General features: G+C 45.0%; 1 protein-coding gene across 1 annotated transcript in view; it reads right to left on the bottom strand.

Annotated features, from left to right (window-relative positions):
* The window catches only part of CFAP47 (cilia and flagella associated protein 47), a 2697962-nt gene that overhangs the window by 1237860 nt on the left and 1436592 nt on the right, over positions 1–23510 (bottom strand). The window contains exon 51 of the mRNA XM_085622577.1: positions 13539–13636. Coding sequence (XP_085478703.1) covers positions 13539–13636 — 98 coding nt within the window. The remainder of the gene's footprint in view (positions 1–13538; positions 13637–23510) is intronic.

Genomic DNA, 23510 nt, shown 5'->3' with positions numbered 1-23510 from the left:
GTGTTATCCTTAAGAGGATAGGCCTCGATCCATCTGGAGAACGCACAAACCACAACTAAAACATACTTCAGATTATTGCATCTCTCCATATGGATAAAGTCCAGTTGGATAACCTCAAAGGGACAAACAGGGGGAGCAAAATGACCAGGTGGAGTGGGGGTGCCCTTGCCAGGATTATGCATCAAACACACCCTGCAATTCTTAACCACTCTCTCAGCACATTTAGTAATACCCTCATTCTTCCATACAGGGGACAAGAACTTGCATATCCCTTTTGCACTAATATGTGACAACCCATGAGCCATCGTCACGACAGCTAATACGTACGCATCCGGTAACATCCACCTCTGACGTTCCGTCAAGTCAACCCAACATTCATGCATATCCAACCTTCCCGTACTTTCTTTCCACTTGGTCTTTTCGGCTTCAGTGGCCTCGTTCTGAATTGCTTTCACACTCTCAACAGTGTCTTCACACATACCAGTTTCCGTCGACCACCTCGTTGAACTTGTCACATACATTCGAGTTGCAAGATTCTTAGCCGTTTCCTTAGCAATCTCATCAGCAAATGCATTACCACGACCAACATCATCCGTCACTTTCCGATGTGCACTACATTTGACGATCGCCACCTGTCTAGGCAATGTAAGTGCATCCAAAAGATCATTCACGAGCTGCCCGTGTTGGATCTTCGTACCATGCGATGTCATAAATCCTCTTTCTCTCCACAGTCTTCCAAAACTGTGCGCAACGCCGAATGCATACTGACTGTCGGTAAACACATTCACTCGCTTTCCCTTAGACAAAACACATGCTCTTGTCAACGCAATCAACTCTGCCGCTTGCGCTGAATTCTGATTCAATCTCGCAGTTTCCACAATCGTGCTCAACGTCACTACAGCGTACGGCAACTTGAAACAGGAACCATCAACATACAAAGTGCCATCGGGATCTGTCAATGGTGTGTTTTTCAGGTCCACACGACCCTTTGTTTCTTCCTCAGTTCGTAAATAACAATCATGTGGTGGTACATCATCTGATTCCATATTAGTCGGCAACAATGTCGCCGGATTCAGTACATTACAACGCTTGATCTGTATATGACTTGCCAAAAGGGTCAGCTCATACCCAGACAACCTTGCACTCGTCAGATGTTGAGTTTTTGTACGATTCAAGAGAGTGTCAACTGCATGCGGAACCATCACTATGAGCATATTATCCATGACAAGACCTGCGGATTGTCGAATAGACGCCGCAGCTGCCGCCGTCGCCCTCAAGCAACTCGGCAACGCTCTGGCTACCGGGTCTAAGGTCGAGGAAAAATATGCACACGGGCGCTGCTTGCCACCAAATTGTTGCGTTAAAACACTCAACGCACAACCTTCCCTCTCGTGGACGTATAGTGTAAATGGCTTGCTGTAATCAGGAGTACCTAACACAGGAGCCGAACACAACGCATCACGAAGTTCAGAAAAACTTTTCTGACATTCTTCCGTCCATGGCAAAGGAGTCGAAACATCCTTGCACGTGAGAGCGATCAATGGCTTCGCTAACAGTGAAAAATTTGGAATCCACTGTCTGCAGTATGACGTGATACCTAGAAAGGCACGCACATCTCTCTGAGTTGTTGGCACAGTCATTCGAGCAATTGCTGCAATTCTTTCAGGGGTCAACCTTCTTCCCGCCTTTGACAATAAGTGACCTAGGTAGGTTACTTCTTGACAACAATATTGCAGTTTAGAAGGTGACACTTTGTGATGTAAGTCACAAAGATGCTGTAACAGTGACACGGTAGCAGTCTTGCAAATTTGTTCAGTGTCTGCAGCTACCAACAGATCGTCAACGTACTGAATCAAGGCCGCACCAGTTGGCAGCACAAATGCATCAAGTTGACTCTTAAGAGCTTGGCTGATGATCGATGGACTCTTACAGGAGCCCTGAGGTGCGCGTTTGAACCGGAAGCTACAACCACCTAATGAGAAACCGAACAAATCCCTGCTTTCCTCAGCAATCGGAATGCTAAAGAACGCATTCTTCAGATCGATTACCGAGAACCATGATGCAGAGGCTGGAATCAGAGTCAGTAAAGCTGTAATGTCGGGTACCACAGGAAACTGCGGGACAACAATTTTATTTACCTCCCTTAAGTCAATAACTAGACGGTACACAGGAGGCTTGGAGGGATCGGTTCGCTTCAAAATAGGCAACACAGGACTATTACACACGTTACCTCGTGTTTCCTCAATACCATCTTTATCGATCAAATCGTAAATGATCGCTAATAGTGCCCGTTCACCATCAAGGGAGATACGATACTGGGGTATGCGCGGCAATCGCGCGTTGAATTTCAATTGAACAACATAAGATGGTATATCCAGCAGGCCCACATCATTGGGACCTGTCGCCCACAAAGAAGCCGGAAGAGAACTCAATTCCGGTGGGATCTTATCGATCGACAAATACATAGGAGAGATCACTCTCTGACCCAATGTAAGCTCCACTCCCGCAGGAGAGCAGTACAAAGTCGCATGTAACCGTTTCAACAAGTCCAAGCCCAAAAGATTCTCACCACAACCTGTAGTCAAAATCAAAGGAGCTTCTAACTCATGAGCCCCAATCGTAAGGGGCAAGGAACTAGAAACCGGATTGCTAACGGGGCGCCAGAGAATCCAACGGAAACATTCGTTAAGCCAGACAAAGGCGCGCCAGAGAGTTTCGAATGCATGATGGAACTTTTCGCTGCACCAGTGTCCAACAGAAAAGGCTCAACTACGCCCAATGTGGCAACTGCGACATAAGGCCCTCTCTGATCAACCGGAACTGATACTTCTCCCTTCCTCTGTCTATGGCTGTCCTAGTAGATACCGTCCGCAGCAACATCATGCTCGACATAATAGTCGTCCACATGATACTGTGCAGATCTACCAGACGAGAGATCGCGTCGGTCGAAACAATTCTGCGAGTCTGACGAAGTGGCAAGACGCTCGGCCTGATTCTGAGTAACGCCGCGACCTCTACCACGTGAAGCTTGTTGAGGACCACTACGACCTCCTCGAGCCGAAACACCATTGTTCCTGTCACGTAAAACTGGACAATTAAACTTCAAATGGCCCTCACCCCGACAATATGCACATTGATTATACCCCAACACAGAGCGAGGTGCGGAAGAGTCATTACGCACCTGTGATCGAGAAAACTGCGATTGTGATCGATTTGGCTGTTGCGAGTCATTGTAATTCGGGCGCGGAGGATACGCTTGCTGCAATAAGACCTTAGTTTTAAGATCCTTTGTTTTCTTATCCGCGCGTTCGCTTTCTTCCTTCTCTCTGTTTTCGTAGTATTGGGCCGTGGCTAATATCTGAGCAGTGGTAGAAACAGCCCACGAACTCTCAGAATTCTTCAACTTGTTGCTGAGTTCGGGCAACAAGTTCGATACAAATTTATCAACGAACAACCGCTGACCACCCTCCGAACTCATGTCCTGACCACTATGATCAACAAACGCCTCCTCAAATCTCGTAAAGAAGTCGGAGACACTCTCATCCCTCTTTTGCTTGCACGCGGACAACTTGTCCCAATTAACGCGTATTGCTGGCATAAGTGTTTTCATAAGGGTAATTATCCTCTGGGGCAAATCCACAATAAGCTGTTCGGGTTTAGCCCCACCAACTTGTTGGGCGTCTGCCGCCGCAAGTGCAGCCCAGTCAGCGCCTAACTCAGCCGCATGGTTCTCATGACGGATTTTCGCCCAAATCGGCTGAGGCACTACATTACCAAACAACATGTCAATATCGGCAAGATTCATAACGGTAGCATCCACTAGTTGGGACAACTCCTTATAATAACCTGCAGGATTTTTACGAGGATCGGGCAAAGTTTGCTTTACCTGCAAAACTTCCGATCGCTTCCAAGGGAGGTGTATCCAAACTCTCTGAAAACGTCCTGGAACAGGAGGATTAGCATTAGGATCTTCTGGCATCCATACTGGGGGAACTTCCCTCATAGGATACTGACCAGGTTTTGCCATCCACTCTGCAGTCTCGTCTTTAAACAATGCTCGAGGTTGCACTGTACATCGAAAAGATAACAGGCGTTCTAGAGCACATCGAACATTATCACCTACAATCACACCAGTCGTAAATTGATGCTGGAGCTCAGAAACCTCAGACGGTACATTATCGACCACATCATGATCCCACTCTTCCCTCAAAGATTTACACATTTCCTCAAACACGAATCGTTGCGTGGGCGCATTAAACTGGGAAAATGTTTCAAACACTATACGCGAAGTGTACTTAACAGGATGGCGAATCCATTTACGCGCCATTTTTACCAACGACTCACGTTCCCTACCATCAGGAATCTGACTGCGCCTCTGAGCAACATCAGAAAGAGTCGATCCGAGTATTGGCCCAAAAAGCGGAGAATAAAGAGTAGCGACAGCATTAAGGAGACGGCTACGAACAGAAGGAGAAGAAGAAGGAGGTAAAGGAGCAACAACAGTAGGAGTGGAGACAGTAGAAGTGGACGCGGTACCAGGAGTAGCGGGAACGACAGGCTGAGGAGGGACTGGTAAAGGAGCAGTAGGAAGAAAAGCCGGTAAAGGAGGATGAACAATTTGCGGCACAAGAGGATTCGGGAGAGCGGGAGGAACGACGGGCTGACCAGCAGCCGCCAGAACAGCAGGTTGAGGAATAGAAAGAATCATAGGACCCACGGTATCTGGAGCATAGGGAGGTGGTGATTTCAACAGATAAGACAATAGCGAATCTTCTATCACTTCCTCTCCCGTCTTATCAGATTTAGACGGTAACACCGGATAACACTTATCCACCGCCATATGATGAAGTCGAGCACTAACTTCCTGCTCCTTCTCATCTTGGTCTCGCTGATACTGTTCTGCATTTCGCATCACCGTGATAACACCTTCTCTCTTATTTTTCTTACTCTGTTTGATTTCTTTCTGCTTGGCCTCTTTGCGCCATAACCGGAAGGAATCAAACATGGCTGGCCTAGCCTTCTTTTTAAACAGTTTAGCTTCAAGATTATCTAAGACGACAGTTTCGAAACTACCATGTGATGGCCAACTAAGAACGCCATCATTTTTAGTGTAGCGAACCCAATATTCATTATATACGATAGGACCTACGCCGTGGCGGCTATAGAGCTCATAAATTGGAGTTCCAACCGGAAGTATCGGGCATGAATCCTCCAGCCGGGAATCCGTTCTGCAACATTTAAGGAAACCAAACAAAGTCCTACGGCCAGGCATCGTGCACACTAACCGAGTTTACAAACTTCAAGGGCTATCGAATTATGATGTCCTCGCACAAAAAATGCAAGACCCTCGGTTTTTGGCAATTGCAATCGTCAAATAAAACCCAACAACTAAGAACCACAAATGCAATGGAACCATGCAAACAACAAAGTAACTCTGGGAGCGACCCACAAATACTTAACTGAAAGAGCAGTGGCGTCACCAGGAAGGCCCGTCTGTCGTCTCGCTGTACAAAGGACTACGCCAGGCGCCAAAACAGGTCGACAGTCAGGTCATCAGTCCGTCGCAGCCGTCAGGAGGCGGGGATCTTCGCGGGAAAAGACTTCGGGCCACTTATTTCGACAACTGGATCGATGAAGCGGGGTGCACCTTCCCTCGGAGATTTCACACGAAGTTCCTCACGATCGTCGGGCTTTGGACCGGTACCGCTGATGTCGCCCCTCGTTGGGCGCCAACTGAAGGACTGGGTTATTCTAGAACCCAGCGGTGCCAGGGGACAACACCTGAAACCTTCGTGGGTTACCTGTTCTGGCGTACAAAACACAGAGACACGGGACACTTCCAGCGACGTCAAAGATCAGCGTTTATTTACTGCAGGGATACAGAAGTCACAAGAAGTACACAACGTGTAGGTTCTCGGAGACTGCTTCGAATTGCAAAAGTGGATCGCTCCTTTTATACACGTTTTTACCATTGCACAACATAGCAAACAAAGGTTGCAACTCAGTTCCCACAATAAACTTCAAAAGAGTCGCGTTCATGTTTCAGGAGGCCGGAACATAATTACAGCTGCATTGCCGGTTCCCAACTGTAAAAACATATCATCCCCACAGTTAAACACATTCCATTCTGACTGTAAACACATTAAGAGAAGGGACAAAAACAGATGCAAAGAAAGAACAAGGATGCACGACAGATTGGAAAAGAGTGTTGGGAGTAATAACGGAAACTTGATTACAGGATCAAAGACCTCGTGTCCAATGCATGCACGACTGAAACAATGGACCAGCACGGTAAGATGAGCCTCGAGCAGGGCCATCTGCCTTCGCCGTGTCATTTCCCCTATCATAAAAGTCACCCTCAAAGGAACACGTGTCCTTCGTGTAAGCTTGGGAATCCCAGGGTCACAGAGCGGACAAGGTCCGTTCGCTGGCTACTTGAGGGCAAGAAACAAAATGGATGCCGCATCTAAAAATGGAACCCGAGGGTTCAGATGGCCAAACCCAAAAATGAGACGAACCATACGTGGTTGCATAGCGAAAACGCGTACACCCACCAAACTCGTAATTTGCGGTTCGTAGACACCAAGGTCATCCATACTCGACAACACCCAAAAAGTGTCGTTCCGTCTCGCACGGAACCTCACTATTCTTAGTGGATAAAACCAGTTTGACACCTGGAGAATATTCTAAGGTAAGGAATCTGAAGCTAGAAGTCTATATCAGATACATATTTCACAGAGACTGCCAAATTTTTCATATTTATAATCACAGCCACAAATAACTGCACAGCTTTTGTCCATTATTTAAACAACATTTTAATTTTAAAAGTCAAACCAAACCTGAACATTCAAATTTTCTCATTTCAGTCAGTGCCATTGCAGAGATCAGCTTTAACAATCACTACCTTTCCCCGACAAAGAGTTTTTGTGTTTTGTAATACCATATATTCTTATCAAAATATTGTTCTTGTCATTTTTAGATTGAAGCCTAGCAGAAAGCGCAGCTCTCTGGCTGCGAAAAGACTTCTTGGGAGCATTTTGAAAGGTTCCCTGGGATGCATTTCGCCCATTGCTTACCATTGACTTTGTGGTTTGTAACTCACATTTGCTTGCTTTCTAGTTGCTAGTTTTAATTGTTTAGGCTGTGCAGCATGTCTTTATCCCTCCCGTGGAGAATAGCCCGTTTATCACTGCTCCTTGTATTCTTCAACGAGTGCTCGCTTTATGTAAACATGCCTTTAGATTTTGGTCTCATCTTGTCACATTTGCTGTGCATTCAAAGATGGAAGTCAAAAGTCAGGCTCTGTTTTCTGAGGGAGCTTGCTGTTTACTTAGCAGCATTCAAAGTGAGAGCGTTTATGTGACAATCTTGATGGATACTGGAAGAGGGAAAGAAAAGTTTTTTTTCTAGCACACAACAAAATTTAAATGTCTGTAAATAAACTGTGCAAATATTTCAGAATATATCTGAAAAGCACAAGTGAAGTACATTTTTGTAATTCTGAAGTGCGGAGGAAACAAATATTCAAGTATGGTCAAAACAAATCAATACACTAGGAGATGCCATTTCCACGTGTTATCGTTGGTGCCCTGTATAGTTTTATCAGTAAAACCGTATGTGAAAATGTAATGGTAATTTCATTTGAAAATGTGTTGTATGTAATGGCAGTGTGCTACCACATCATGTATGCTCCACTGTACACCACTCCACTCTATGACACTCCATTTAATTCTCCATGACACTCTACAACACTCAACAATGTTCCACTCTATGCCACTCCACGCTACGCCACTACACTCTATGACACTTTATTCCACTCTACACCACTCCACTCCACTTTACTCTACTCTAGTCCCCTCCACTCTATGACACTCGATGCCACTACATTCTATGCCACTCTACTCAATGACTCTACTCCACTCTACTCTATGAACTCTACTCTATGACACTTTACTCCACTATATGCCCCTCCAATCTACTCTACGCCCCTACAATCTACTCAATGCTACTCCACTCTACACCCCTTCACTCTACATCCCCTCCACTCTATGTCCCTCCACTGCACTCTACAGCACTCCACGACACTCCACTCTACACCACTCTATCCCACTCCACTCTATGCCACTCTACACCAGTTTACTCCACTCTAAAACATTCCACAACACTCCATTCTAAAACACTCAATGCTACTCCACTCTACTCCACTGTATGACACTCTGCTTCACTATCTGCTCCTTCACACGATGACCCTCCACTCAATAACAGTCTACTCCAATGTATGCCCCTCAACTCTACTCCATGACAACTACTCAACTCTACACCACTTCACTGTATGCCACTCATCTCTATGGCACTCAACACCCCAACACTCTACACCGCTCTACTCTACACCACTCTACTCCATACAACTCTTTGACACTTCACTCTCCTCCACACCACTCCATGCCACTCTCCTGCACACCACTAACTTTTATCCTTGCTGAACAGCAGCCACGCTGGTGTACAACATGGCTAAAACAAATTTGCAAAGCTAATAGCTCTTAAATAGAGAAGACCTATTGGCTTTGCCAATGCTTGTTTCCTTAGGCAACACAGCAGTATATTCCAGTATTCCACTTACTGTTTTCAATCAACCTTTCCCTCAGTGATGTGCAGAAATGTACAAACAACTCGGCCTTTCGACCAAATGTTTTATAATGTTAACCATACTCCTCAATGGCCATAATATCAAATGTTATGTATAAGCCTACTGGATTAGAACCAGCTAACAAGGATCAAAAGGAATTTAAATCTTGTGTTGTTCCAGCCAGTATCTGTCTGGAAACACAGTAGAAGGTTGTGGAAGATACCCTGTGGGCCATCAATTTCCACCTCCTGGGTGTTTATGAGATGGAATCTACCATGGTCTCATTTGGGAAAATGATCAAAGGTTCAGTGAGGAGGTGGGCGGGGTCATTCCAGTGGGGCCCCCAGGACTGTTAACTTTACATAAAATATAGGCTGCCGATGAGAGACCCATACAGATCCTCTGACACTAACGGTACACTGATACCAGAACAGGGTAGCCCCATCAAAAGAGTTTGTACTGCATAAAGCCAGAAACAGGACAAATGCCACCATTAATGCGAGCACTGTCTTAGTTTTCCCAGATTACAGTCAGGCATTGTAGAGCTCGAGAAAGCACTTACAATGCATCAACAAGGGAATTCTCTATCTGAAAGTCAAGGTATCTCTGTGGCACCCCACGAAACTCACAGTCCTAAACAAGGGCAAGCAATAGGTTGTAGTATCCTGCATATGTATTTATCCTGTTGCTTTCTCCCCAGCTGGTCAGAGAGTGTGAATGTGCTGCGTGGAATGTTGGTGTGTTGATGATGAATGGAATGTTTGGGTGCCTGTGAGGTGCGACAGTTGGAGTATGGGCTGAGCATCATGCAGGCTGCTCCTGGTGGGACTGCTCTACAGGAACTTACTAACCTGTAACTAAGACTAAATAAATCATCTTTATCTAAACTTTGGCTTCCGGACTCCATATTTACACATGTGTTCACAAAGATCGGTGCCATGGAGGCCTTTTTGAAGACACGTCAAAGTTAAACTGGAAGCACTGATGGGGACGGAAGGAATAGGAATTGATAGATTTTAGAATTTTGGAGTTGTATGCCTTCAAAGTAAGCACCAGGGGCGGCTGGTGACATTTGAAAGTGGCGAGGCATAAAACGATTGTCGTACTTCACTGTGGCGAGCGAGCATAGTGAGCGAGTCTGAACCACCAACGGGGGTTTAGGGAAAATTTTGAAAAAAGAGTGGGCAAATGGTGACTTTTCAAGCAACTCCAATATGCACCAACCTCAAATGGGCCCAGAGCCCTAGACTCCGGAAACCCTACCAAATCTCTAGTCTAAACCCTACAAAACTAGCCTCAGTCTTTTCTATTTTCTGGCTTTGCTACCATTCCAGAACTCTATATATGACGACTCCCCATTGCAACAGATTGAGACAAATGGGTGGTACTGGTAACACAAAATAAAGAGGTGCACAAATCAACTCCAACATATAGTTACCACCGAGATGAAACAGGCGCTGCCTTCAACATGTGAGTAAAATTAAATTCGAATTTGGTAAAGCAAGCAGCCTTTTTTCATTTGGAGGACGATATGGTTGAGCAAAAATAATTATGTAAAATTAACACCTCTTTTTTACAGCGCTTAGGAGAAACAAAACAGTAACATGAAGCACTCTACTTGTTATTATAAATCTATTGAGCAAATTAATGATATATGATGCCTCTAAGAGATACACAAACGTCACTTTAAAGTCTTCACAGAACGTGGTATCCTCCCTTGACTCCCACCACCCACCTGTTGCCAATAGCCAATTCTGTAAACTTGCATAGCCATGGTCCGAACCCCAAAAGAGATGACCACGTCGGAAGCTGATTCAAGGCTTATGGGACCAGAAACAGCGGCCATTTCAAACGCTTTCATAAACCGCTGACAGCTCGAAAGCGGCATACCTCCGGATTAAGTTGTGCAAAAAACAATAAATGTACAGAAACATTCATCACCAGTACTCCTCATCATGTGCAGAATTCTGTAAGATCGTTCTTGAATGCCAGAGCCAGTAGTTCATATAAGTGTTAGTTAGGCTAGTGAGAGGCTGCCAGTCAGGTCTTGCGTCTCTTTAAACTGGAAGTCTGCCTCACAGGCAGTCTCCCTTCAGACACTGTCCAAACCAGCCAGTTAGCCTCAAGTGCACACATTGCGTGCTGCATCCTGCCAACTTGGTGCCTGCACCCCCAACACTAAACCCAGGTCCGTTCAGAAGGCAACCGGCTCCTGGCACCGGATCTCAACAAGCCCCATCATAGATGGAAAGCGGGTCTTCCGGTCCAGTTCCTTGCACTGCATTCTGGTACTTGCAGTCCTGGGTTTGTAGCAGAGCGAACAGATCAAGTAGTACTGACAGCACTCGCATTTCCTAAGTCCATGTGAGTAGCCCATCCAGGCCAGATTTGTTTCTTTGCATTGTGGGATTTGCAGTCCCAGTATAATGGGGTGAAGAGCCCTATAAACACCAGAATAAGAATATCAAACCCCAAACTCGTGGAACTGGGAACCTTGAGAGCTCTGCAATGCAAACATACTAAACGCAACTGATTAAATCATTTTGAACCGCCTTCAAAATATCTACAGGGATCTAGCGTTACCATGTGAGTCAACAGGAGTGTAAGCTCAGTAAATAAACACATGTGCCTCTGCTAGATGCTGCAAGGCTTACCACAATCAGTGCATTTCAATACATCTGCAATTACTGGAGGTGATTTCACCGCCGGCTCATCTGCCTCGTTCAGCTCTGCACAAACACTCAGCGTCGTTACTAGCAAGCATGTGACTGCTGCAATGACATTCGCAGCAACTCTGCCTTAAACTAGCGACTTTTGAATAGATCTCTTAAAGACAAGCAGCCCTGCTCCAGCTTCACTGCAAGGAAGGAAGTGATTATTTATCCGGCTGCCTGACAACCAGTAGATGATCGCTGCTCTTTCGGCGGCCTGCTAAACAGCGGAAAACGTCAGTCAGTATCTGTCACTTTATTATACAGTATTGTATTTGTATAGCGCGCGGACATTGTTAGAGATCAGCTAGCTTCACAAACTGGCAAATTGTTATCATGTGTGGACCTTCAGTTTGTCCTAGCTCTTGTTTTTTTAACTCAACATGTTGCATTCTGGTACTTGTAGTTTCTTGTTTAACATCGTAAGTACCAGCCCAAAAATCACAGCATGCAAAGTGCTATTGGCTAAAAAGAAAGTCTCACTCAATCTGTACACTAGTCCTGATCACCTTGTAATATTTCATCGGTTTAAATATAACATATTTTTGGTTGGGCACAGGCGAAAGCAGAACAAAATCACCCCTTTGGCAGAGACATGTGCACATTTAATTACGTCAAGGCAATATAAAAAAAAACGTTTTACCCATGTCCCTGCAGCTTGCGCACAACAAACATTAAAAAAAACGCAAACCAAAAATGCCAGTAAAAATATTGCTAACTTCTTCAAAGGATGCGGGTGGACAGACCTAAGCAAAGAAAGGCTGGGGCCTCTGTGACATGCGAGTCGCAGACTTCATTCACATGCATCCGTTTCTTTTCTTTAATCATCTGAAAGCCTGGTATACCAATATTATAAAGATACATTCCGCTTAAATGGCTGGTGAAAAAAAGCACACTGTGCCCATATTAATTTATCCAGTCACCATCTCGTGCCAGAATATGTATGTGTTACACCAACAGGTATACCACTAAACTATAGCACGTGCTTGTTAAACCGCAAATTCCTGTGAAATCAAAGATAGAACTCAATCATGCTTCAAGTTAAAAATAAAAAATAGTGTAAACCACAAGAAAACGGTTGTTAAATAATGATTAATGACGACAGTAACATCTGCTCTTTTTCTCCATTCCAAACATATCCTCTCAGTGCAAACACACCCCTGTTCTCTTGCTGAATGCAATTCACTTAGTCCAGTTTGGCTATGTTAAACCTTTAAGTGAGAGCATGATGTTTTGTTAAATATCCAAGATTTTTGGTCAAGTACCCAGTTTAAAATACATTTTAAAAAATCCTACCTGAGAGCAGGTCCGCTGTCCGCGCTGCCTCGGGTCCGTCGTTGGCGCCTACAGCCCCTCTCAGCCAATCCTGGTGCTGCCAGCAGCGCCAGGATTGGCTTAGGGCACGGTTACTGCTCGCCCGCCTGCCCATTAGGAGACCGAGGTTTGAGCCTTTGCTCAACCCTCGCTCTCCTAATGGGCATGCGCCAGCCAGAACAGACACTAATGCACATGACTGGGCACGGTGCGAAAATTCGCTCACCTTCCCCACTCATGCGCACTTGTGCTGCTGCCTGTTGCTCCTGCCTGGTCCGTCTGACAAACATGTCAGTCAACATGACGCCGGACCGCCCAACCCACTTCAGACTCTGAAGGGGGTGGGCGGTCGACGTCATACTGACTGACATGATTGTCAGTTCTCCCTCGGCGTCTTTGAACTTAAGTAAACTGATTCAGTTTACTTAAGTTCAAAGACGCCGAGGGAGCTGCGGGTGGGGGGGCTACGCCCCAACGCCCCAATGGACGCACCGCGCCTGGTAGGCACACCACCCACATCTCCAGCTACATGAACTCTGGCACTTCAGAGGATTTATTCACAACCTGCCAAAGGTTGGGTGGCACTTGTGTCATTTTCAGTATCTCAAGAAGTTGCTGTGGATTGTCATGTCCAAATGCCACCTCCATTCAGCTTAGTTACAAGCCGGTACCGACAAACCAATTAAGTTAATCAAAGGCTAAGACACTCACATACTATTTTATTTTCCATTACCGATTTCCATTTACAATATCACATCGACAAGCAATATGTATTTTGCATATTACTGAACTTAATAATTCACCGTTTACTATCTGCAGAAGATCGCAAAACATGTTACTTTTATGAATTCTTCTGAATGTCAGGAAGTGAAAAAATGAAGTCTTACCAGAACAGCACAGGAGACATAAATTGTATTTTCTGGTTCAGCGGCTTTACTGTTAACCGTAAGGAAAAACCATACTTTATGAGGCACGGGGGGCCCACCTATAAAAAAAAAAAAACGAATGTTTTATGTTGTCGGAATTATATCAGAGAAGAAACACTAAAGCCATATCGCTGCTTAATGTACACATATATTTAAGATGACTCCCTCCATCCCTGAGGGAAAGGCACTCCCCTTTACTCGATATAAATATTTTCCATGATTTCTTGCCATGGTCCTATATCAGTTATGAGTACCTGGAGACATTCCCCCCTTTAATTTCCTGGGACCCTATCCCATTCTTTGCCTGTCATACCTACGTGGGCCCTCCCAGGTCACAACTTGTTTCTATATAGAAGGCACTAACCACTAGGGTAGTGATGTGTAAAAGTTTTTAGGGGCTTTAACCCACACAGACGTTAAGCCTTTTCTCACCTCCCTTAGGGCCTCATGTAGGTAGCCAAATACAGGTCGGTAACGGCCGATTTTCGGTAATTATACCGTTACCGACCGGTATTTAGGCTTTTGGTATGTAGGGGGACAATTTCTGTATTCGGAATTTACCGAATCGGTAAAATTACCGATTCGGTAATTTTACCGATTCGGTAATTTTACCGATTCGGTAAATTCCGAATACAGAAATGAGATGTAGGGGGAGTGTGTGGGTGATGTTTTGAGTCGGTATTTACCACCAACTAATAGTTGGTGGTAAATGAAGAATGGATGTGGAAATGCATTTCAAAGCGCCTACAAGTGTGCAATGTGGCAGACATACATGCCCTTAGGGCATGTATGTGTGCCACATGTGCACACATGGCCGTTTCAGGGGTGCAACAGGGTGTCATTGTGACACCCTGCCACCCTTGCATGTGTTCCCCCCATTACCGAATCGGTATTTACCGATTCGGTAATGAGGCATACCTTCCCATCAATGGGAAGGTATGCCTCATTACCGAATCGGTAAATACCGATTCGGTAATTACCGAATTTTAACGAATCGGTAATAATTACCGACTCATTACCTACATAGCATTTACACTTCATAAATACCGAATCGGTATGATTCGGTATTTATGAAGTGGTAAATGCAAGCCCACCTACATAAGGCCCTTAGTAACTGGATACAACGTGTTTCACAACAGTTTTCTCTTAGTCGATCTGCTTCCTCATTCTCTTTGATTAAATCCGGGTAGCAGTGCACTTTAGACAGAGGGCTAGACAGAGTTCTAGTAACTACACAATCTCTTTAGTATAAGCTAAATAGCCTCTAACTGGGCAGATGGAAGATGTATTGCAACACAACACAAGAACACAAGGTATTTTGGAAAAATGCACATTCGCCATGAGCAGCATCTTGGTAATGTTGATAGAGTTGGGTTGTATATTGTTACCAACTCACCCTCAGAAGGCTGACTGGCTAAGAGGCCTCACCAATTCAAAACTGTGACCATTTGGTACAAAACAGACCACAACCATTGATGCATTAATCGACTGAGACATCAGACCAGACTATAAGGCAGGGCAGGTATTTCACGAATTTGTTGGACAGTGGTACAGGCAGCAATCAATACAACTGCTGAATCATGCAATCAGTCGGCACATGTGCATGGAATCAAAGGTGCACCCAGTGGATTGCATGCTAAAATCCCAGGTGGGAAGAGGTGGTCTTACTGAGAGAAAATAATAATCAGCACAACTTTAAAAGGAGTTTCCTGATTAAACATTTTAATGCCTTCTAGTAAGTGGTAAAAAGTGTCGGAGTACTAAAGGTTTGTTCTAGCTAAATTTTGATGATATTACAAAAGTGAATAGATTACTTTTTTAGGTCTGGAGTAAGCCAAAACCTTTGGATTTTAGTCATATTACATATCTAATACTCTTACTTAAAAGGGCTTTCAGCCAGCCTTCTTCAATTATTTGTTTGCTGTTGTGTCATAGGCATTTTAAACCATCCACTACAGCACACTAGGTGGGCAATGGGTCAGCCATTTGTTGACTTCACTGTGAGTATTAGCAGTCTCTCTTTTCACAAGGAGCACATCTGCACACAAAGTAGTCCACTTACTTCCCTGAGATAAATATGGCAACGTGTGCTTTGGAGATTAGACACATATTTTTGCTTTTAGCCAATTTTTCTTTTATTGGCGAAACCCTGGCAACTCCCCCAACAATAAAGTGTTTACAAAAGCCATGACAAAACAAAACAAGCATTGACAAAGTCAGAGGTCCGACAGCCAGCACTAGACCTATTGACTTAGCCAATGCTTGTTTATTTAGGTATATAAAAGCAATATACATTACATCTGGCCGCCCCCAGTTGTTGTATTTGTATTGTCACAAGCATTGGCATCACTTTTCCATTGGAACTCCTCTATCTTTTTTTGAAAGCTTGATAAAATAAAATCCTTTCATTCCTCCATTCTTCTCTGGGTTTACTTGTACAGTGACACTGTGGTGAGCATCTTTGCTTCCCCTGAATGGTAGCTAGATCTGGATGCTAATCTATGTCCATCTGGATTCCTGTTGACGTTGACAACCGTTCCCAGACAGAACACAGCTCTGAATGTATGACTGGCGCACTGGTGGAGGAACAGCCTCTAATCTCGGAGACCCCTGGAAGACAGTAGCTCAGCATACATTGACCGGGTATAGGTTCCATACAGTGCCTGATCCTGCGTCCCTTTAAACCAAATGCCTTCAGCTTACTGGTGATGGAGTGCGTTGGTGCTCTGTTATTTGTAGGGGTGCATCATAATCATGGATAGTCCGCACCCACATATATTCCTTCGTTGAGTTAACATTTGACCATTAGAAAGTGTTCGGTAATAACATGTGAACGTGTAAACGGTAGGGAAAGTGTTGTGCTATGTAAATAGACAACGTAGCATTCATGTTCTAATGTTGTAATCCATAGTATTTGATGTCATTTGCCTAATGAAATTGCTTATGTGTGAATTGACGCTTATGACTTAAATGTGCACCATATTAAAGTTGCACATAGTAGTGACTAATTGCATTTAACGTGTAGGACTTCATAAGCTGATTTCAATAGAAATGCATTGCTGTGCTTTTGTAATGTAATAATGAAAAAGGCCTTATGAAATGTTCACTTATGTGTATATTTGAAAAGCCTATGTATTTCACTCTTTTGTTGGCCGATTTCTGTAGGCCCGTATTGTACTTTCCTTGGGGGCTCAGAAACAGGGCTGCTAGAAATTTCATGTGCATGTTGAATTTGCCCTGTTCATACATTTCTGTTGCAGGTGGAGAAAGTCGTCTTTGTTAGTTAGAATAACATCTTTTGTTTAGGAGAGTTAGGCTGGAGAGGATGTGATACAAATGTGCACGATCCACAGATATTTGGGAGCCGGTGTTCTTTCTCACTGAGGGAGGCCTAGGAATCAAGGTCATCGAGCCAGGTACTGGGAGCATCGACTTTGCGAGGAAAATCAACTTTGGAAAGTGTCCTGTGGGATGAGGTGATCTGTGGGTGTGATCTACGTTATTGTGTTTTGTATTAGGGATAGTGTCCCGGGGTGGAGACAGGAGAAGGGGTGAAGAGAGCCGAAGGGGAGAGAAGGAGCATCTTAGAATAAGCTTGGTAGCTTTGGCAATTAGACTCATACAATGTGAGTGTACTTCTTAGGAAGTCTTCACATGCTGACATCTTTTCCTGGTCTTGCCTGGGGAATGCTAAGTAGGGATGTCACGGTAGTGGTAGGGTAGGGACAGACTAATGCTTTTCATTCATACACCACAGATGAAAACCAAACTTGACGTGGGGGCAATCATTGCCTGTGTTTTGCTTCTGGAGATCGTCATCCTCTTTATGATCTATGGCATAAAGCTAGCCCGTAGGTTTGGATTTGTATTAGTTCCCGTGTACGTTTATAACCTTGTAATGGGGTGCTTGTACATCCAGTTTTTTGGGGGCTTTGTAATAAACCCACTAACTTGGAATTCGGAGTCTGTAGTTCTTTAGAGTCATGCTCTTGTAGATATTTAATTTGGCTTCTACACTTCTCAGCAGGTAACAAAAGGTCCATTGGCCCGGAGTTCCACAGTGAATTGTAGGGAGGAACTCAACCCCATCACCGGGATCCAAGAGCACAGGGGGACACCATGGGGACAGCGCAATATAATCATCATTTGCTGCCAATTCTGCTGTGGGAGAGCCATCAGTCTATACTATAAATCCACCACCTCCTTCTTCAGAAGTACTCTAGACAGTTTACATCTGGCATAGATAATGTATGCCCCGGACTGGTTTTCCCTTCATTCTAGTCACATTTTCCCTATTTTATTTTATAGTAATCTCAATCTATGTGTCTATTTAATATATTGAAAAACTGCCTTGCATTTCTTCTCACTCAAGCATTTCCATTCCCATTCTTTTAAGCGATTTCTAAGATATGTTGTGTTAATACAAATTTAGTAGTTCTGACAATTTTTATTTTCTAGCTAAAAAAAAACGTACGTGAGAATATTCCCCTAAAGCTTGATGATGTTATTCCATGGTTTAATTTCCATGAAAAAGCATGTTGATTTCCTCTACTGAGGTTTTTATTTCCTGTAAGGTGAGCTGGTAACAGATTCTCTGATTTTCAAAGCTTCTCTGTCTACTTGAACAGCTTTATCTTCCTATTGGTGTGGACACATCATTCTAAGCAAGCAAATCCTGCCCATGATTAATTGAAGACTACAATTGTCCAGAAGAGTACATTTTGCAGTGATATATAAAAGATCGTGCTATTTGGCACGGTAAAGGCATGATCTGCCAATTGGGGTGAGACCATGAAGGAGCCTCACAAGAACTACGGAGCATCACAAACTATAAAAAAGAGGAGAGAGTTCAGATTTCATGCAACATTTTGCTTGTCTTAACTTACTTTGTTCTCCCACTATCTTTTTTTAAAAAACTTTTTAATAAAACATATTAGAATCAAAGCAGTGCTCAAGTGTTCTGAAAAAACCGAGGGGGGGTCACTAAAACGGCTGTGATCGAAACAAGCTGTGAATCTACAGGTTGTAAATCCCCCACTACTTCACATTCCAGCAATTTTCGTTCCACCAAGTCCTTATCTACCATGTAACAGTGCTTTGGTTTTTTTTCCACCCCTTTCCCCACCATCCGCCCACTCATTGGTGCAGTCTGCGTCTTCTGGGAATGTTGAGAACCTCTTGGGTACACAAGGCAGGACCTTTAAGTAGGGGACTCGGTATCAAGTGCTTTTGATCCCGTTAAACAGAACGACTCAACTGTTACACAGGCTCTTCTCCGAGTAAATGGGGAGACTGTGGTGCCGATTACGATCCGGTAAAAACCGGGTACGAACCGTCGGTCGGAGAGTTTCCTCCGTCCGACTCGTACTCGGTCGGAAAACTTTACAAACATGGAATTACGATTCGCACGGAAACAGCATTTCCGTACGAATCGTAAAAAACACCGACCGACGAAAATATACGAACGAATGTGATCCGGGAATGCTGCGACGTGACGTCGGGACGCTTCTAGGCAGCGTTTCACGACCCAGGAATTACGATTCGAACCGACAGCAGTCCGGACGGCAATATTTTCACGGCACCCAAAAAGTGCCGCAAATGCGAAGTACGGCGCGAAACGACCAGAGTAGGTGGCCCGGTAAGCGCCGTACCCCCCCCCAGCCCCCGCATGTACGCGCCGTACCCCCCCTGCCCCCGCATGTACGCGCCGTACCCCCCCTGCCCCCGCATGTACGCGCCGTACCCCACCTGCCCCCGCATGTACGCGCCGTACCCCCGTGTATGTACACCCGAGTACGTGTCGAACCCCCCGTGTATGTACACCCAAGTACGTTCGAGTCGTACCCCCCCGTGTATGTACACCCGAGTACGTTCGAGTCGTACCCCCACCCGTGTATGTACACCCGAGTACGTGTCGAACCCCCCGTGTATGTACACCCGAGTACGTTCGAGTCGTACCCCCACCCGTGTATGTACGGTGCGTACCCCCAGCGCTACGGAAGTGGGACGGAAGGGTAACGGAAGTGACTTCACATGCCTCTTGACCTTCACTTTGATTCACACATACATACATATGCTTATACATATAAACACATTCACACATACACACACACTGTATTCAAATGCATACACATTCACACATACACACACTTTCTGACATAAACACACTATAAGGGGAAGGGGGACAATTTTGGTCCAGTGGAACCGATCCCCGGGACCCGCTCACTTTTTATGCTGCACCATGCAGACAGGAGCCATATTTTCATGTGATTTCATGTCCAGTTCAGTGTGGGCAAGGAAACAGATGAAAATCCCTCTACCAGTGACCCAGAGCATTTTTGAAGCTCCCACCTGCTGGGAGTGGACTTGGTGTTTGCTCCTGCTTGGCAGGAGATTTAAAAATGCTACTGCTAAACAAGAGCGAATACAGGTTTCCCTGTCCACGCCGCTGCAAGCAGGGAAACCGTCATGTCCCGTGTTGGGCTCCACGGGACACAGCATCTGGCCAGCCTCGCGGGACTCCCCATAAAGATTAATAATGATCCCGGAGGAGGGTTCCCTGGGTCTGTCAAGGCTCGGAAGGTGGGTCACATGGCCCCTCAGCCCCATTTTCTTTCTTTTCGGCCCTGGGTAGCAGGCATCAGGCGTAGGTACTGGCCCAAGTGGACGGTGTCTGCTACTTTTCCCCCGCTTGCCAAAGATCTTCTGGGGCGTGATGTTTATACAGGCTGCAGTTTCTCTGGCCCCTCACCTCACCGCTAGAGTCCCGGAACAGGATCGAAAGGCACCACCTAAGTAAGCGATCACCTCCTGCGAAGTCGCAGTCCATTGGTTTATGGCAACATTCACTGTTCCAGGTAAGCGGGGATCCAGCGCGTTCAAAAAGTTTTTGATACACCAAGTTACCACAAAATCCGCTGGGTCACTTGTAAGGTTGGCGCTCACTGGGTGCTAGTGGCTGCACCCAAAACATCCACACCAAACTCCTTCGCTGTCGGCAAGAAGCTGAGCACACACGGGGATTTCAGAAACAGCGCTTTAATTAGAACACTCGGCATGACGCGTTTCGTTCTGGCGAACTTCCTCAGATGCTGTAGTATAGTGAACTGTTTGCCGCCCTCAGTTTAAAAACACAGTGATCCCTTGCGATTGGTGGGATACACTACGGGCACTGCTGCAGGGAAAATGTGGTCCGGACCCAACTGTGTGTTTCCGTGTGTAGCAGGCATCAGGCGTAGGTACTGGCCCAAGTGGACGGTGTCTGCTACTTTTCCCCCGCTTGCCAAAGATCTTCTGGGGCGTGATGTTTATACAGGCTGCAGTTTCTCTGGCCCCTCACCTCACCGCTAGAGTCCCGGAACAGGATCGAAAGGCACCACCTAAGTAAGCGATCACCTCCTGCGAAGTCGCAGTCCATTGGTTTATGGCAACATTCACTGTTCCAGGTAAGCGGGGATCCAGCGCGTTCAAAAAGTTTTTGATACACCAAGTTGCCACAAAATCCGCTGGGTCACTTGTAAGGTTGGCGCTCACTGGGTGCTAGTGGCTGCACCCAAAATATCCACACCAAACTCCTTCGCTGTCGGCAAGAAGCTGAGCACACACGGGGATTTCAGAAACAGCGCTTTAATTAGAACACTCGGCATGACGCATTTCGTTCTGGCGAACTTCCTCAGATGCCGTAGTATAATGAACTGTTTGCCGCCCTCAGTTTAAAAACACAGTGATCCCTTGCGATTGGTGGGATACACTACGGGCACTGCTGCAGGGAAAATGTGGTCCGGACCCAACTGTGTGTTTCCGTGTGCTACTGCTAAACAAGAGCGAATACAGGTTTCCCTGTCCACGCCGCTGCAAGCAGGGAAACCGTCATGTCCCGTGTTGGGCTCCACGGGACACAGCATCTGGCCAGCCTCGGGGGACTCCCCATAAAGATTAATAATGATCCCGGAGGAGGGTTCCCTGGGTCTGTCAAGGCTCGGAAGGTGGGTCACATGGCCCCTCAGCCCCATTTTCTTTCTTTTCGGCCCTGGGGAGGGCTCCCAGGGGCCTCTCGGGAAGGGGGACAATGCATGATCTCCCTCTCCATAAAAAGTATTATCAGCCCCTTGGGTGGGCTCCAGAGGCCTTAGGTGGCTCAGGGAGGGGGCGGCACACCCCCCACCCCACATGACCAGTTTTCAGCCTCTGGGTGGACTCCCCAGGACTTTAGAGTCTCTTGAATGGGGGGGCATGCAGGCCTCCCTCCCTTGTATGAAATAAGCCCTGGAGGTAGGTTTTCCTTGGCGTAGGGTATTTCCTTTTGTTCGATCTCGCAAATGTCTTGCTGGATGGATGGCAGCATTTATTTCAATTCTGGCCCCAGGCGGGGTCCCTCTGATGGGGCCTGGGGGGCTGGGTATTTTATGTACTCAAAGAGACACCGCCTGTGGCCAAAGTAGAAAAGATGCTGTCATTCAGCAAGAATATATATATATATATATTTTTTTTTTCACTGAAAAAACCATGGGTTTCACACACGTTATAGTTAGGAATTAGCATTTAAAAAACCTTAGAAATTCAATGAAAAAACCAAAGGTTTCACACATGTTATAGTTAGCTGGACATTTCACTCGTAAAAAACCATTGAAATTCCCCCATTATAGTTAGTTCAGCTAACTATAACTCGCGCGCCCGCAATGCACTACTGATGACGTCACATATTACATCACTCATGACATGGTCAGTGACATCACTCATGACATCACTGATGACATCTCAAATGACATCACTGATGACATCATCCAGTGAATGTGTGTTTTTCTGAAAATTAAAAAAGTTTAATATATGTATATCTCAAGGTCGATGGAAGAATAAATGAGTATATAAGTGTCTAAATTGATGATTTGTTTTTTAAAAATTGATTGTGTAACTGACTGATTAAGTGTATCTTTATGAATACATGGCTAAGTGAGTAATGTTTAAATGTGTAAATACCTGTATCAGTCTCTCACTTTGTATATAAGTGGCTGCATGGGTTGGTGAGTAGCTACATGAGTGTCTATATAGGTTATTAGTTGGTTTTTTGAGTATCAGTATGAGTGTCTGAGTGTCTTCATGGTTCGGTGGGGGTTATTATGTAGTGCATAGGTGCATGAATGAGTGACTCACTGTTTGTATGTGTTGAAGACAGCATGTGTGTAGGACCGTATGGGTGGATGAGTGTGTGTATGGGGGTGTTAGTGATTGAATGACTGTCTCAATAGTGTCTTTATGAGTAACTACATATTTTTTAAACTAGTATATATGACTATTGGTGTATATAAGTAAGTATATGTGCGAGTGAGAGATTGGAAGAGTGCCTGTATGAATAAGTATGTGTTTCTATAAGTGATTATTTAAAAGACTAAGTATGTGTAAGTTTCTGTAAAAGTAAGTGTGGTGGTGTGTGTATAACTGTATATGCAGGTAAATGGATGTTTGATTCTTTATTAGCATGAGTGACTATGTGTGAGTAACTCTATGAATGAGTGGCATTGTGTTACAGGATGTTTAGGTGTATGAGTACATATGATGTGTGAGTACATGTATGAGTGACTGTATAGGATTGTTGGTGGATGAGTGGATGTGTATGTGGATCTTAGAATTACTGAATAGGTTGTTGTAACTGTTATTTGTATGTCCATTTTTTTGAAAATTTCAGTCTCTATTTTTAAATGTGTGTATCAAAGGTTATATTAGGGTGAGAGGAGGTCTACCACTCTATCACAAGGATGATGTCATTTGAGATGTCATCAGTGATGTCATGAGTGATGTCACTGACCATGTCATGAGTGATGTAATATGTGACGTCATCAGTAGTGCATTGCGGGCGCGCGAGTTATAGTTAGCTTAACTAACTATAACGGGGGAATTTCAATGGTTTTTTACGAGTGAAATGTCCAGCTAACTATA

The sequence above is a fragment of the Triturus cristatus genome, chromosome 8, assembly GCF_964204655.1.
Source record: "Triturus cristatus chromosome 8, aTriCri1.1, whole genome shotgun sequence".
NCBI classification, from domain to species: Eukaryota; Metazoa; Chordata; class Amphibia; order Caudata; family Salamandridae; genus Triturus; species Triturus cristatus.
This window is presented reverse-complemented; position numbering and strand designations above follow the sequence as displayed.